Source organism: Rhipicephalus microplus, chromosome 1 (genome assembly GCF_043290135.1).
Source record: "Rhipicephalus microplus isolate Deutch F79 chromosome 1, USDA_Rmic, whole genome shotgun sequence".
Taxonomy (NCBI): Eukaryota; Metazoa; Arthropoda; class Arachnida; order Ixodida; family Ixodidae; genus Rhipicephalus; species Rhipicephalus microplus.
In genome coordinates this window covers 159,082,705-159,099,089 of record NC_134700.1, presented here as the reverse complement: position 1 = coordinate 159,099,089, position 16,385 = coordinate 159,082,705, and the positions used below count along the sequence as shown (strand labels likewise).

Genomic DNA, 16,385 nt, shown 5'->3' with positions numbered 1-16,385 from the left:
AAGAGTAGTACCTCAAAGAAAAAAAAAATCGCTTTCAAAATCTTAGATCGGTGCTCACCTTCCCCTTGAAGGGGACGTCGCTCAACTTGTTCTTACGAACGATAAGCTCCTTTGCTGCGACCGCAGCGGCGATAGCGCTCTCGGCAATCAGGTTGTGCCCGCAAGCGTGTCCGAGGCCGGGCAAGGCATCGTACTCGCACAGCAGCGCCACCACAGGGGAGCCCTCTGCGCATGTTTTACACGAATGGCCAGTTGCTATCACGCTGTGACAGAGTCCCGCACAGCAAACCTACATAAAACAAGTAACGGTTTCGCAAGAGTGAAGCAATGAATGCGAGAGCAACAAATCAGAATATTACATGAAATAAGGCCCAACTCCTCTAAATACGACGTGGCGTAGATCAACAAAACGCTGGCGTAAGGAAATGCCGCCGCTGCAGTCAGCGAAGCGATCTCCACACTGTCTGCCGTTTCAACGCAAATTCAATGATGAAAAAGCAGGACGGACAAAGGTACGAGTGGGTCGTCGATTCCTTTTAAGACAAGGTACACGCGAACACACAAAGTTATGAGTGGGTCGTCGATTCCTTTCAAGACAAGGTACGCGCGAACACACCTGGCCGTTCAGAGTACGCAGTTTCTGCTGAAGCTACGCAGCCCTCTCCCGTCCCTCCCATTGGCTTGCCTGGTTTCAATGAGCCTTTGGCGCAAATAAAAAAAAATGGCAGCATATCCACGGAGTGAATGACGGAGAGTGGGGCGAAGAATTCATCCGTCCATTCGTTCTTGATTCCGTCCGTCCATGCGTCCGTCAGTGTGACCATCCATGCGTCCATCAGCCCGTCCGTCCGTGCGTCTGTTCGTGCGTCCGTCCCTGCGTTCGTCCATGCACCCGCCCCTGCGTCCGTTCATGCGTCCATCCATGCATCTGTCTATGTGTCCGTTCGTCCATCTATTCAACACTCCAAGTACCACCATCTCGCATTTTTTCATCACATATTCCCCATATAGAAGCAACGCCATCCAGCGGACATTCCAAGGACTAAACGAGAGATGGCACACGCACACTTTCTTACGGCTTGCGCTTCGGGTCCACTTCCCACCTTTAACCACCTCGAGTTCATGGTATATACTAGTTCACTGTATTAATAGCACTGCGGCCGAACGCTCGCTAAACCTTTCGAAAACCAAGGAGGTTACGCCCAGCGAGTATGACGTAGCAAACTTTTTCAGTCAGATAGTGCTCAATGTACATGCCAATGGCTGCTAATGGGAAATGAGAGGCGGATAATTCGGCTTTTACTTTCTTACGGCTTGCGCTTCGTATCTACTTCCCATTTTTAACCACCTCGAGTTCATTCATGGTATATACAAGTTCATTGTATTCATGGCACTGCGGCTCAACGCTCGCTAAACCTTTCTAAAGCTAAGGAGGTTACACCCAGCGAGTATAACGTAGCAACCTTTTCTTGTCAGATAGTGCTCAATGTACATGCCAATGGCTGCTAATGGTGATCGCAGCCTGCGCGTTAACTAAAAGCCGAATGCTCCTGTCTCTCATTCCCCATTAGCAGCCATTGACATGTATATTGAGCACTATTTTTTATTGTTCAACAACGCACAGAAGTCTCTCACCGGCACCACCTTGGAGGTCAAAATGTTTTACTTGTTACATACTACGGGGGACGAACGGGTGCCGCTATAAGGAGCTTCGCCCCTAAAACAGCTGGTGTATCACCTCTTCGCTTAAGCCGCGATTGTAGGTTACTCACACACGCTTTCACTCGCACATAGAACCTACAACGCGTGGGGATGCGCTATCGCCCTTGGAATTATTACGGAAGCTCAGTGAAGCTCACGGCGATGGCGGAAATGCAGCTGGAGCGTCTATATTATTGCTGTCGCAATAAGATGCCTCAGATGCAAAGCCTGTCTACGGAAGCCGAACAAGACAGATTTGCTCGTGACGACAGAGGCTTAATAGTGAGAAGAAATTGTCGGTAAAGAAATTTTGCTGAGGCCAACGTTTCGACAAAAGGACTTATCTTCACCGGCAACAGCTGAGGAAGGCTGTTTCGTGCCTGACCAAGACAAGTTCACCTCTCGAAACGTTACTTAGCATCCAGCGGTAGTCCTAGTTCAACCATACCTCAAGATATATACAGGATGTTTTAAATGCGAAGCAGCTTTTTGATTCACGTGTGTAACACCGTACTTACGTGCGTCCGTACGAACACGCAGCGTTTTTCTCACCGCGAGTGTTGGAATACTGCCAAGTAGGTCACGCCGCAGCTACGCATTGACGTCACTCTCTCCTTCACCCGCAGCCCGCTCGCCGCAGCACCCGCAGCTGCCGGTTCCTCAGTCCGCTCGCTTCACCCTCTCTACTACCCGCAATGAATGACCGCACGTCGAGTGGAAACACCTTTTCGGCTCTATATCTGCGATGAAACTTCTGCGATGAAACTTAAACAAAACGCAACCCGCCTCCCGTGTCTGTGTTTCAAACAAACGTTTACTCTGTTAAACGCTACAGCGAGTTTCGACCATTCTTCCAGCCCCCGCGTCGACTCCCATTTCAACCGGGTCAACGCCGCGCGCACCACTGCTGCTCCGCATTCCATCAGGGTTATTTTCAGGGCGATGGTCCATAATTTTGTTAGTCTTTTGACAATGCAGATCCTCTGAAACCATCATATGACGGTTACGCCCATGTCCGTCTCGCATGCGAGCACCTCGTCGAGGGGGAAGTACTATGTTTTCGCACGACTTGCATATTAACTTGGATTCTAACGTACAGACTGATGCCATATTCCTGGACTTTGCGAAAGCATTCGATAAAGTACCCCATAAACGCCTTCTGTTGAAACTTTCCCGCTTAAACCTACACCCCTACGTCCTAAAGTGGATCCGTGAATTTTTAAGTAAGCGCACTCAAGCTGTCTTTGTCAACAACGCTACCTCTACTTCACTTCCGGTAACATCTGGTGTCCCGCAGGGGTCGGTTCTGGGCCCGATTTTATTCCTGATATTTATTAACGATCTCCCAACTCATGTATCCTGTAAAATCCGAATGTTTGCCGACGATTGTGTTATTTACCACACTGTTTGTAACGCTTCTGATCAATTAGCTCTACAGAGTGATCTTAACAATGTAAAACAATGGTGCGATGATTGGCTAATGGAACTTAACCCTCACAAATGCAAAGCCTTATCCTTCACCCGCCACCGTTCTCCACTTGTTTTTCCATATTCCATCAGTAATGTTCCAGTTGAAACTGTTAATTCTTTTAAATATCTGGGGGTCACACTCTGCAACGATCTTACATGGGGTTTGCATATCACGAAAGTCATATCATCGGCAAACAAAACATTGGGATTCTTGCGACGTCATCTACGTAACGCACCTAGAAATGTAAAATTATTAGCTTACAAAAGCCTTATTAGAACTAAACTTGAATATGCTTCCCCAATCTGGAGCCCGCAACAGGTCTATCTTGAAGACGCCCTTGAGTGTATTCAAAACCGTGCCGCTAGGTTTATCAATAATTCTTACTCCCATGACGTCAGCGTATCTTCACTAAAGGCAGAACTTCAACTGCCCCTCCTTTCCCTCCGCCGCCGTATCGCCAGTCTTTCGTTATTTCATAAGTTTTTTCACAGCTCGATGCGCATGCCACCTTATTTTGTTCCCCCAGTGCACATCTCTCAACGAACTAATCATCCTCTTCAAGTCGCACGCCCACGTGCACGCACCGTTACCTTTTCAACATCTTTTTTTCCTCGCACAGCAGTTGCCTGGAATGGCCTTTCAGGCGACATTCCTGCCATGACTTGTACTTCTACCTTCACAACCAGTATCACTAATCATCTTTCACTTTAGGACAAACGATTGTTTTCTGCTCAATTTTTATGTACCCACCCCTTATGTAATGCCCCGCAAGGGGTCTTCAAGGAAATAAAAATGAATGAATGAATGAATGAATGAATGAATGAATGAATGAACCACATACAATTTGTCATAGAAGTTGCTAATTACAAAAACTCAGTATATTGTAATTCTATTAGGAGAAGCTGCTCGTGATGAAAAGTTGTAGTAAATGAAAAGCTGTGGCATGCGCATTCTTTTAGAAGCTATGAAAGTTGCTAGTAATTTGATATATTCATTGTCGAATTTTAATGACAACCAGCTGACCACGTCTGACTCGTAGCAAACGCGGCCACTCTATTACGTCAGCACATAACTTCCCGTGTCAAGGATGTGACGAAATTTGAAGCAAGCCTCATCGAAGCAGAATTTGGTTAAAAGAAAAACAGCAAGTGCTCCAATCTACACAATTGGACACCTTGTTTTTTTTTGCATTCAATGTGCCGTGCTTATCGATTTCTAACTATTCCTCCTGCCTGAAGCGAAAAACGCCGTAGTGGCTGCTGCTGAGTTGTACGCTGTACAGGGAAAGAAAAGGTGGGCACTGCTTTTTAAGTGTGAATACACTTCATAAGCGACCCCAAACCATCCACCGCCGTCGGCGGCGTCCGCAGTCTTCTCTCTATCTTTAAAAGAAAGATGACTTGGCGGGCCGCAGCGCGACGCTCTACCGAATAAGCCACGGACGCGACGCTGATATCGGTGTCAGTAACGCGCCTTATACCCCCTCCCCCTTCGCTCGCTCCTCCGCTCTCCTCGCTCGCTGCAGCTGCGCGCGCACCCCTCTCTCGCGCGCCCGCCTTCTCTCTCAGTCTCCCGTCGAGAGCGGGTCGTGAGGGGGAGTAAAGTTAAAATCCGTTGGTATTCGCCAGTGAGTTAACGTAAACTCCCCCGTGTGATCAAATTGCGATTTCCAGGAACCATTACACCATAAAGGCACCATAGTGTGATTAATAAATATAGTAGTGCGAATTAATAAATACCCCTCATAGCATCACCCCGTGTATTCGCACTTAACCATGTTCACCCTCGGGGAAATGCTTGGGAGTTTTTTCAAATGCGAATGCATTTCTTAGTCGGGCTATGTCAGGCATCCGGCCTTGTCCGCGGCGGTGTCCGCGCGCCGGCAGGTGTTATCTCTCCGCTCTCACTCCTCCTTTCATTGCAACAGCTGCGAGCGCGCACGCATACCGTCGCCCCTAGCAAGCGCGGCATGAGGTGTGAGAGAGCGTCGGCGCAGCGCTTCTCCGCTCCTTCTCTCGCCATTCGCTCTCTCCTCCCTGCACCCCACTCTCCCATACGCTCGCGCCTCACTCTCGACCATGTGTGTTAGCTCCAAATCTCTTGTTATACTACCCTCCCCCACAACACCCATGCCTCTCACTCCCCTCTAATTCTTCCCCTACCCTTTTCCCCCTTCTCGACCAAGTGTCGCGGTTGTGGTTTTCTCGCTTGAGAGACAGTTTCTGTGTCTCTCAACCCCACTCTTCACCCTTCTTTATTTCGAGAATGTCTTCTCGCGGGCTGGGCGCCTTTCAAGAATATCCGGAAATGTGTGCTGGAGACGCCGCTGTGAAACAGCAACGCTGAGCTGAGAACGCTGGCTCCCCACTCTCCCGTCCACTTGCTTCTCACGCTCGACCGTTTGCTGGTTCGGCGCCTCTCAGGGCGATGGCAGAAATCGGTGAAGGTAAATTTCTGACGGCAACGGTACCCTCTCTCAGACCAAGAAATGCCTTCGTATTTTCTCACGATTCCCTTCGGGGAGGTGGGAATTTTTTCCTTGTACACAGCACCGAATATCACACGCCAAGAATGAGAGAGCTGCTTGTCTATTTGCAGACTACTGGCGTATTTGCACAGCAGGTTCTGCTTTGACGCACTTCGGTTCAAAGTTCGTCATTTTCTTGGCCCGGAAAGTTCCTGTCTGACGCAACAGTCACCGCGTTTCTAATGCTCCAGGCGTGGTCTATTTTGATATGTCTATCAAAACTTGTTACGGATATCTAAATCTATGTGCGACTTTTGTGACTTCTAAAAAAACTGAGTTTACCACGAAACCCTCGACTAGAAAGTTCCCATATAAATAGTTGTCCTCGGGTCAATATTGTCAAAAGTTAATGAACTAGCTTCTGTTAATTAGCCACATCGATGTCACTTTACCTGCGGCAAAGTATTTATGCCTCGACGTAGCTCTCATGTCCTAAAAAGACAGGATCCTCTGATAGCACATCTATTTTAAAGGTGTCCACTATATATAGGGACATCTTGTACGTGGCTTATCTTCTAGGACCAGTTGTACAGTGGACTGGGCCCCGCCGCGGTGGTCTAGTGGCTAAGGTACTCGGCTGCTGACCCGCAGGTCGCGGGATCGAATCCCGGCTGCGGCGGCTGCATTTCCGATGGAGGCGGAAATGTTGTAGGCCCGTGTACTCAGATTTGGGTGCACGTTAAGGATCCCCAGGTGGTCGAAATTTCCGGAGCCCTTCACTACGGCGTCTCTCATAATCATATGGTGGTTTTGGGACGTTAAACCCTACAAATAAATCAATCATGTACAGTGGACTGGATTGTTATCACGCTGCGTTGTTCCGTGATATACGTCACATTAACGCTTGCTCGCAGTGATTGAACCAATGCATAGGAACATGAAAGAACAAGTGCACATGTCGCGTAGGCACATTCGTACCATTATGGTGATTCGCCAGTGACTATGTTTTCATTAGACATTAAATATGGCTGTATGCACCTCCCAGCACAAGTTCTTGTGTTTCCTGTTGTGCAAAGGTGTATTTACGTAGAGCTTCAGTAACAGTAAAATATTCCATTTCTCACTGTGCCACTAGTTCCCCTGGAACTTTGGTAGCACGTTCGTAAAGAGGTGTCAATAACTTAAAGTTGAAACCAATAGCAACGGAAGTTCGAGGGCTATACGCTTCCGGAGTTTCTCGAACTGTCACTGTAAATTCTTTGAAGTCCGGGCGTCTGCGTTTTTTTCAGTGCGAAGGCATTTGTTAGTTGGGGCATGTCAGGCGTCTGTCGGTGTCCGCGCACCTTCAGGTGTTATCTCTCCGCTCTCACTCCCTATCCCATAGCAACAACTGTGGCCGAGCGCGCTTATCCTCGCCCCTATAGCAACCGGAGCTGGTGGTGTGGGCGGAGGTGGTTCGGGCGCGTGCTGGGAAAGGCGGAGGGAATGGGTCCTACCATTTTTTCTCTTGCCTTTTCTTTACGTATCCCTTTTATTCCCACTGCCCTATCCTTGTGCCCCCCTGTTGAGGTTACATACAGACAGTTACATACAAAGTTACGCGCGGCACTTTTCTCTTTTCTTTTTCATAACCACACAGTGTAGCGGAGAGCGAGTGGAGAGGAGGAGCGCGCTCTGGCGTGTGAAGACACTCGCATCGCGGAAGCTCAGTGGAGCTCCTGCGTGTGAGAGTGGTGGTGGTAGTGGTTAGAAGAGGAGAAAGGCACCCAATTTCTGCAGCCTGGTCGGGAGCACGGCCCAGTGCCTATGAGAGTGAAGGAGAGAGTATGTGCAGCGCTTCGCCGCTACTTCTCTTAAAGATCGCTCTCTCTCCTCCCTGCGCCCCACTCTCCCGCCCGCTCGCTCGTACGTGCGCTTTTCATGCAGCGGCCGTGGCACGTATATATGAATGGAGTCAAGCGCGTGCCCCCTCGACCTTTCGCTGGCCTATGAATGTGTAAATAAATGGTTACGGTACAAATCCTCGCCTCGTCATCAATTTATGCCATTAAAATTACTACGCCATGTACTCTCGGCGCAAGAAATGCATTCGCATTTGCTCGCGATTCTCTTCGGGTAGGTGGGGGCAAATATTTTTATTCTCTCTCTCTTTGTGTCTCGTCATGGAAGAATCGCACAAAATACTTCCGTGGGTAGACAAGCTATAGTTATCTGGCCTCAGAGATGTAGTGAAGCTAAAGTAACTAATCGGAATGTCTTTGCTCCTGTCTGAAGCCACAATATGACTCGGAACAGAAAGTAAACATATTCGTTCACAACGGCGGAGCTTGGGAAAGGCTCAGCCTTTTCAGCACGTACCTACATGACACATCGCTTCTGTCCGTAATTCAAGATAACAGTTATGATTCACAGGTCCATGGCGGAGCAACGGAGTGTGATCCATTTTCTATAAAGAGGGACGAGCTCCCTCCTACCGGGAAGTGCAGCCTACGTATAAGATAACGTGTCTTGCTTTGAAAAGTGTATATAAGGTGGTGGTGCCGTGAGTAAGCAAGAGGCCGTTAATATAATGTGCGGCTCACTTAAGTTAGTCGCATTCAGAGGGTGATTGATCATCCCAGTTGATGGGTATTTTTCGAACTATTACAGTTAAACAGTATTATTATTTAATGCAATCGATAATTCAACGATCGTTACCATTTCATATGCGGCGAGCCTTGACATTAACGAGCGTTAAAGGAGTACCAACGAAAATTTAATTTTTTAATTGTTGCTTTAAATGAAAGTTCTGGTGTCGAGAAACCTAAAACGGATGTGCTTGATAACGCATCAAATATAGTTTTTGCCCTTTCTTTCGGTTTCGGTATCATGGGGGCGTCTCCTCAATGACGCGTGACAGCAGGTCCCATGAATATATATATCATGGTGACGTTCGAATGGCAAATATGTCATCTGCTCGTGGTGGAGGTAACAACGATGGTTGAACTGTCGTACAGTGACCCTGACAGTGATTTCTGCGATTTAGGCTGCGCGCAGGACGCAGAGCTCGCCAACTCAGAAAATGTATCGACTCGTCGGGATAATGTCCCCTGCCGGGGAACCAGCTTCCAGATGCTCAGCGACAAAGCTTCAAAATCAAAATAAGACAGTTTGTACGCGTTGTCGGTCTCCAGTGTGGGGAGAGCGTTGACACTGCATACCTAGGTAACGAACCTTTTGCGTTGTCTTCAAATCGTGTCAGTGTTTTTCTAACATTGAGACCGTAATATCATCAATAGTGCAAAGCTGCTGAATGGGTTAACTCGAAAGATATTTCTCTGTGACACTAACTTTATCAAATGTCCCTGCATTTTGCTGTGCTGACGATAGAGCATTGCATATAGTTACCCCCGTACTCCGCGCGGAACGCCGTGTCCAGGAAGTGGTGTCGGCGTACGTCGAATCCCTCGCCCTCGAGGAAGGCGCACAACGTGTCGTGCGCCTTGTGCTCCTCGAAGCGTATCTCCGGGTTCTCCCACAGGAAGCGACCCACGGCGTGCAAGGCTTCGGTTCGAGACAAGACCGCTTCGTCCACGATTCCACGGGCATAGGTCCCGTTTGTGTCAAAAGAGCCCATCTTAGATGGCTCCTGCAACAAGCGAAAAAGAAATCGGGAGAGAACTCGGCCATCAATTTGAGATTGCATGAAGGCAATGATTTGGCGTATACAAGACCATGTGGCGTGTCGTATACGTGGTCATCCGCTTGACATCTCTTCCGTACCCTGCCACGTGACATCGAGGTAATACACAACTTCTGTTATGCAAGTTTCCTCGCACGCGAATTTTGTTACCCACTTCTGGTCCTAAGCTACATCCTGGTTTCCAGTACTCGTCCTGACCGCCTCCGATTGTGGTTTACTTACGGTGTGGTTTACTTTCCAGTAGTCGCCCTAACAACTCCTGATTGTGGTTTTACTTAAGCAGCCCTCTCACTTCATCTACTTGCTGCACTGATGCTAAATTTTTGTAACGACCATCTCTACTCGATATGAGCTCTTTTTGTAGTCATCGTACGCCATCGGCAATAGTCCGTGAAGAGATTGAGGAAGGCATTGTCACAGAAACGAACAACTTTCAAATATCCAATCATTCGTGATTATATTGACCAAGAGTAGCCTCCGTCCTTGATTGTCGAAGATGTCATCATCATAAAGTTTCCCAAAATTAACTTCTAGCGCTGCGATCGTTCAGCGACCATGGGAATGGCAGGTAGTACAAGCATATGCCTAGCCTTTGTACTTGCGGGCTTTGTACACGCTTGTGGCTTTTTTTATTTCCGTGTTTTGGTTTTGTTTCGAATGAAAGAACGGGTGGTTGCGAACTTCATGAGCCCTTTTTAAATGGTGAGCTTAAAAGGTTAAGGTAGTGAAGTGCAACAGCTGAAAACCTGCCGTTTTTTTTTTTGTTTCATGACAAAACAAATCCAAGCCACGCGAAGCCACACGGAAGCATAAGTACGAAGATTAGACAAATCTATGTACTACCCATTCATTCCCATGCTCGCTGAAGCACCGTGTGTTGCAGTTATCATAGACACTAGCGCTATAGTTCCCTCTAGTGTATATATAGGAAACTCTATAGTCGCCACAAACGGAGCGCAGGCAGCACGACAGCAGCAGGTCAGGGTGAGGGTGCACGGCAAAGATGGAACTTGAATCAAGGCCGATAAAGCCAGATATTGTTCCGGTACATAATAATAATAATAATAATAATAATAATAATAATAATAATAATAATAATAATAATAATAATTTTTATTTCTTCAATTAAAACAGTACATGTGACTAGGCCTGCCAATTGGTGGCTTGCGTGGTAGAGCCTGGCAGACAGCAAAACAAACCGGACGAGTTACATGATCGTATTTCATGACCTAAGAGGGATGATAGGACAAAAAACAACGTGCATATAAGATTAGAAACAACAGGGCATACAAGCAATAGTTACAAGCATTATACAATAGTTACAGCAATGGAAAGTGAAAAGGTATAAAGGAAAAAAAAACAGAATTAGAGCAAATGTTTCTTAAGCAAAGTACCACACTGGATGATTGTGCAGCATCATGTTTGCGAATGAGTGTATATGAAATAACACACTACATGCATTACAATTGTAGACAGATACGCCGTAGCAGTTTCTTTGTTTTTGTATTTTGTTTTTTTGCGAAAAATGCTGGGGGGGTAGTTCATTGAAATAGGTTGGGCCACATAATGGACTCGTATTCTAGTTCCATACCTTGTTGAACACCGCGGCCTCCAGTAACGTACTTTGGGCCTTAAAGAACGAGAAGTAACATACGGAACCAGGAATTCTTTGGACCAGAAATATTTTAAAACAACCGCTTGAATTAACAGATCATTGAAGTTTGGCATAAACAGCGTTTTGAAAATGTCTCTCTCAGAATTCATGTTCAGGTCGTAAGAGATATATTTTTTTTTAATCGAACGCAATATTCTATTTATTCTATTGCACCATCGGATAGCACAGTGTCCGTAAATGGTTATTCCGTAACGCAGTATATTGTAACCTAAAGCGTGTGCTATCATCTTACGTACTGAACACGGCATGTAGTATCTTATGTTATATAATAGACATGACACAGCGCGAAGTCTTTTGCAAACATAGGCGAGATGACTGTTCCAGGAAACGTCGCTGTCAATGTATAAGCCAAGGTATTTCACAACAGATGAATACTTTTATGGCCTACAAGAGCAGGATGAACAGTCAGAACAATGCAAAATGAAAGGATAGTCAAGGGTTACCTTCTTCAATGGATTATGGAGACAGATTAGATTCGTTTATGACACATTTATATTAATAAGGTTATCTCAAAACCAATCCATGGCTTTAGTGGCAGCTGACTGAAGAGTAATCGCCTCATAAAAGTTGTTTGCAGTCGTCACGATCACAGCGTCGGCGTATTGATATGGAGAAACCGGCATCGCGCTGTGAAGGTCATTTACAAAAATATTGAATAGCAGCGGACTAAGAATTTATCCCTGTGGAACGCCGGTTTTGATGATTTGGAACGCGCTGTGAGATTGTTCAACGGGTACAAGTTGACGCCTGCCTTGGAGGAAATTTGCCAACAAAGACCAGAAGGCACCCCTAAACCCTAACTGGAAAAGTTTATCCAATAACAAGGTATGATGGACACTATCGAAAGCCTTGCTGCAGTCAAGAAGGAGCGCACAGGCAACTTTGTTGTTATCGAACGCCTCGTTCAACTGATCAGAGAAGTCTTCCAATAGGGTCCGAGTGCTTTTCCCCTGTCGAAAACCATACTGGCAAGGCGATAAAATGTTGTGACTATCGAGAAAGCTTGTCATCGTTACCAAAAATGTTTTTTTGCAGTATCTGTGCTGTAAAAGGCAGAATTGATATCGGACGATACTTTTCAAGTTTATCACGCGCACCACTTTTGTGTAGAGGTATAGCTATTGATTTTTTCAAGTTTATGGGAATTTCTCCACTAAAATATTGCGATTTAGTAGTGCTAGCAGAACTTCATGGGTGTTTTCAAATGTACGGCGCAAGTCAGTTATAGAAACACCATCAATACCGAAAGATTTTTACACTTCATACTGAAAATGATAGATCGTAAGTCCTCTTGTGAGATTGAAGGTAGATAAGCCGATTCGCTAACACTGTGACGTAGAGTGCACGGGACTACATGGGAATTTGTGTTTTTAATTTTTCGAGAGAAAAAGTTGTTAAACTTCATCAGCAATATCCTGTGCGTTATTGGCTTGACTCGAAAAAAGTTATTCAAATTATTGACGCAAGTGTTTGCACCTCTAAAGGTGTTAATTAACGCCCATGTTTTTTTTTTTTTGCTGCTCTTACTGGCATCCTTAAATTTGACTCGGAAATGGGTTCGTTTAGCCGAGCGAATCATAGCATGAACCTTGTTTCTGCTTTGCTTAAATTTGGCTCACAAGTCGGAACAGTTAGGATAACGCTTACATTGTGTCCAAAGCAAGTCCTTTTCTTTTATTGCAGCGAGTAAATGTGTTGACATCCATTTATTATCCAATTTACGTTGTTTAATGTGTATTGTTCGCGTCGCACTTTCTTTTAAGCTTATGAACGCTTCTACAACTTTATCGTAGAGATCGCTAGGAGATGTTATTGACAAAAAAGAATTCCAGTCATAATGAGCTACCAGATTATCAAATTTTTTTTGGATCTAGCACTGAAATTAGTTTTTTTTTTTTTGTATCAGTTGGCATCGTCGTCATATGTGGACAGCTGATTAAGCCGCAAACAAAGTAATGGTCAGCTATCTTCGTCTGTTCTATTGCGGTTTTTGTGAGCAGGTTCTGCGCACACACGAAAACGTGGTCAATGCACGACACGACGAGCTTTCCAGCCAAAAATTCCTCTCGAGTCGCTTGATTTATTCGGCACTCTAAGCCCCATTTAGAAAGGCTGTCTAGATGATCAGCAACGGGGCCTACAGTGGGACGCAAAAGGTCAATGTTGACGTCTCCTATGATGCACACATGTTCTTCTATCGATAAAGATGATAGTGTGGACTCAAGTTCAGATAAGAAAAGGCGCGTATTGAAACTGGGAGGCCGGTACACCGATAAGAGAGTCACCGAAAAAGCGGGCTTGTTCAAGCGCAGTGCTAACACTTCGTGTTAGCGCAGTGCTAACACTTCGGCTTGTGTAAAAGAAAAGGATAGCTGTGAAACTGCCCATTTGTTGCTTATAAAAACGGCAATACCTCCTTCTTTTCTTGTTGGGCGTGTGTATCAAAGGCTTGGTGACCCGGCAGAGCAAACGGTGAGAATTGTTCGGATGAAATGTTGATTTCAGTAAGGACGAAAGCATAGAAAGTTAGGCGAGATGATGAAGTGATGGCACAGGACTGATTCCAATGTTTCCGAAGACTACGAATATTGACATGCGCTACTTTAAAGCCGTCGTATGAGGCACCAGAAAGGAATTTAGCTGCATTCGCGAAGTCGGTGCAGGTGATACTTTCCATAACCGCCATGTTTACACCAGCTTATCCAAACCTGACAGTTTTTTAATGCGAATGGTAGGTGGTCCTTCAGCTTTTCTTGCTAGCACCTTTCCGTCCCTCGTCCACACGAAGTTATAACCTTTTTCTTTTCCTTTCGAGCGGGTCAATCGGAAGAGTTCTCGGCTCATCCGTGTCAAGTTTTCATTAATAAACAAACGAGGAAAGTTATCGGACTGGGCAAGATCACGAAGGCCATTTCGAGCTCGAGGCCATTTTTCTTTTACTGAAGTGTTCTGTACTTGCACAAGAATGGGTGGTCTGCGTGTACATTTATCGTGGGTTGGCAAACAATGTACCTTGCATATTTCATCTTGAAAGTTTACTAGGTTGAAAAGTCCCGCTAAGTCACTAATGAAGGACCCCAGGTTTTCACCTGGTTTAGAAGGGAGACCATGGATTTAAAAGTTACAACGTCTGCCATATTGCTCTAGTTCATTTATTTGCACTGTCGTTCTGTCAAGAGCTTCAGCTTGATGGGCAACTGTAAGGGAAACAGATTCCACCTGAAATCTTAGATGAGAGATTTCGGCTTGGTTACAAGTCATATTAGAGAGCATGGAATCGTATTTTTCCGACAGGAAGTCAATAGACGTTTGAATTTCTGCCACAGTGCCCACCATCTTTTCACAGGTTTCTTTGAAAGAGAGCAGTTCCTCAACCTTCGACACAAGCATTTCAGCAGTGCTAGTCAGCTGGTCCAATTCGGTATTAACAGTAGATAACTGGGGAACAAGTGAACCATTGCTATCACCCGAACCCATGCCAGACTTGCACATCTGACAGCCCACGTTTCACGCTTAACCGTAGACATTTTGATATAAGCGCTGTCTGTGATTGCGGAACAGTTTTTTCCTAGGTGAAAGCTTGCTTTACAAGTCGAGCACACCAGGAATTTGCCTTCGACGGGCTTGGTACATGATGAACACAAGGAAGACATTGCAGCGCAGTCAGTGGCGATAACCAAATCACTATATGCAAGGTGAAAATTAGGGACCCACCTGCCAAGAATGAAGAAAACGTTTCAGTGACGCTGGCCCGCCTTGCCGCTGACTGCAGTGCCGAGCCGGGAACGCAGACTTTCTGTACGTTGCTAGCGGCACACAACGACCGAGACCAAGCGGACCAGGTTGCAGTGATGCAGATCCAAGAACGGGCGTGTCCAGGGATTCGGAAGCCGCATGCGCCGAAGAGCGTCTATGATGTCAGCGCTTGACGAAAACAGCGATTAACTCCCAGGCTTGTCACTGTGTCCTGCCAAGAATGAAGAAAATGTTTCAGTGACGCTGGCCCGCCTTGCCGCTGACTGCCAACATGACATATAAAGGGCCACTTGGTAGAGCCATATAGTGTTCCGGCACATGTCATACAGGCAGACTGTAGGTAGAGCCAGATAGTATTCCGATGCCATCCATATCGAGGAACATTTGGTAGAGCCAGATATATTTCCACCACATGTCGTACAGAGGGGCGCTTGGTAAATGTCGATAGTATTCCGGTTTGGTTGGTGTGTGAGGTTTAACGTCCCAAAACCAGTCAGGTGAAGTGGATGCGCAGTCAGGTGAAGTGGATTGTATATGGTGGTGGAGCGCGTTCGATCAAACTCACTCACGCATGTTGGAGCGAGTTTGATCACGTGCGCTCCACCAGCATATAATTCGTTTCACCTAACTACCTCGTATACCATGACGCCTTCTTTTTCGGCACCCTGTCCGCCGTGGTGAGACAGATGTTACGAAGCTCAGCTGCTGACCCGAAGGTCGCCGAGGCGATGGCGTTCCGACGGAGGCGAAACGCTAATGGCCCGTGTACTGTGCGTGGTCAGCGGGACGGACGATCTAAGTGTCCGGAGCCCTGCACTGTGGTGTCCCACATAGTGGTTTTTGAACTAAAACACGAGATATCATCATCATCACCATCAACATCAGCATTATTATTATTATTATTATTATTATTATTATTATTATTATTATTATTATTATTATTATTATTATTATTATTATTATTATTATTATTATTATTATTATTATTATTATTATTATTATATTCTCTGCACCCTGCGACCTGGGGGTGGCACACCAGGCTCATGCCCTTTCCCCTTACCGAAGTTTTTTCGCCATTGCATACAAGCGAATAATGACCATTTCAAAGGGGTGCCCCGCCCCCCCCCCTTACCGCGGCGAAAATTTCTGCCCCTGGCCTGTCTTTCAACGTCTTCTCAAGCAAACCCCATTTCCCTGAGTCATTGCGGATTTCACCCATACGACTATGCTCTGTGGTTGCCTGCAATGCTTCCAATTTTTCAAAGACTTACCTCTTGTTCTCTCTCTGGTGAAAAAATGTGGCAAAGAAAAGTGGTTGGTCATTCGATGAGCCCCACAGGACGAATAATACCGTACACCGCTGGGCACTGGGCCTGCGAGAAACTGTTACAACGATGGCCCTTCGAGATAGCGACGAAATGACATGCGTGTACTAAGTACACCGATAACGAAAGCCTCTCCTTGGCTGCGCCGAGGCACATCAGGTGTTTTAGGAAGCGCTGTTATCTTGCATGTCGTTGAGTGCCAGCCTGTCTGTTTGCCCACTGCGACGCTTAGGACTGCAAACTCGTTTCGCACACACTTTATTGTAATAAAATAGAGGGATCGCTACCTCATGGCTGATTAGGAGTCG

The 16,385-nt window shown here is 46.2% G+C and overlaps 1 protein-coding gene across 1 annotated transcript in view; it reads right to left on the bottom strand.

Moving 5' to 3' along the window:
• Positions 1–16,149, bottom strand: part of LOC142801692 (peptidase M20 domain-containing protein 2-like) — a 28,223-nt gene extending 12,074 nt beyond the window's left edge. The window contains exons 1-4 of the mRNA XM_075887552.1: positions 16,024–16,149; positions 14,711–14,963; positions 9,027–9,267; positions 59–225 (exon numbers count right to left, since the gene is read on the bottom strand). Coding sequence (XP_075743667.1) covers positions 59–225; positions 9,027–9,255 — 396 coding nt within the window. The 5' untranslated portion in view covers positions 9,256–9,267; positions 14,711–14,963; positions 16,024–16,149. The remainder of the gene's footprint in view (positions 1–58; positions 226–9,026; positions 9,268–14,710; positions 14,964–16,023) is intronic.
• Positions 16,150–16,385: the final 236 nt, after the last annotated feature.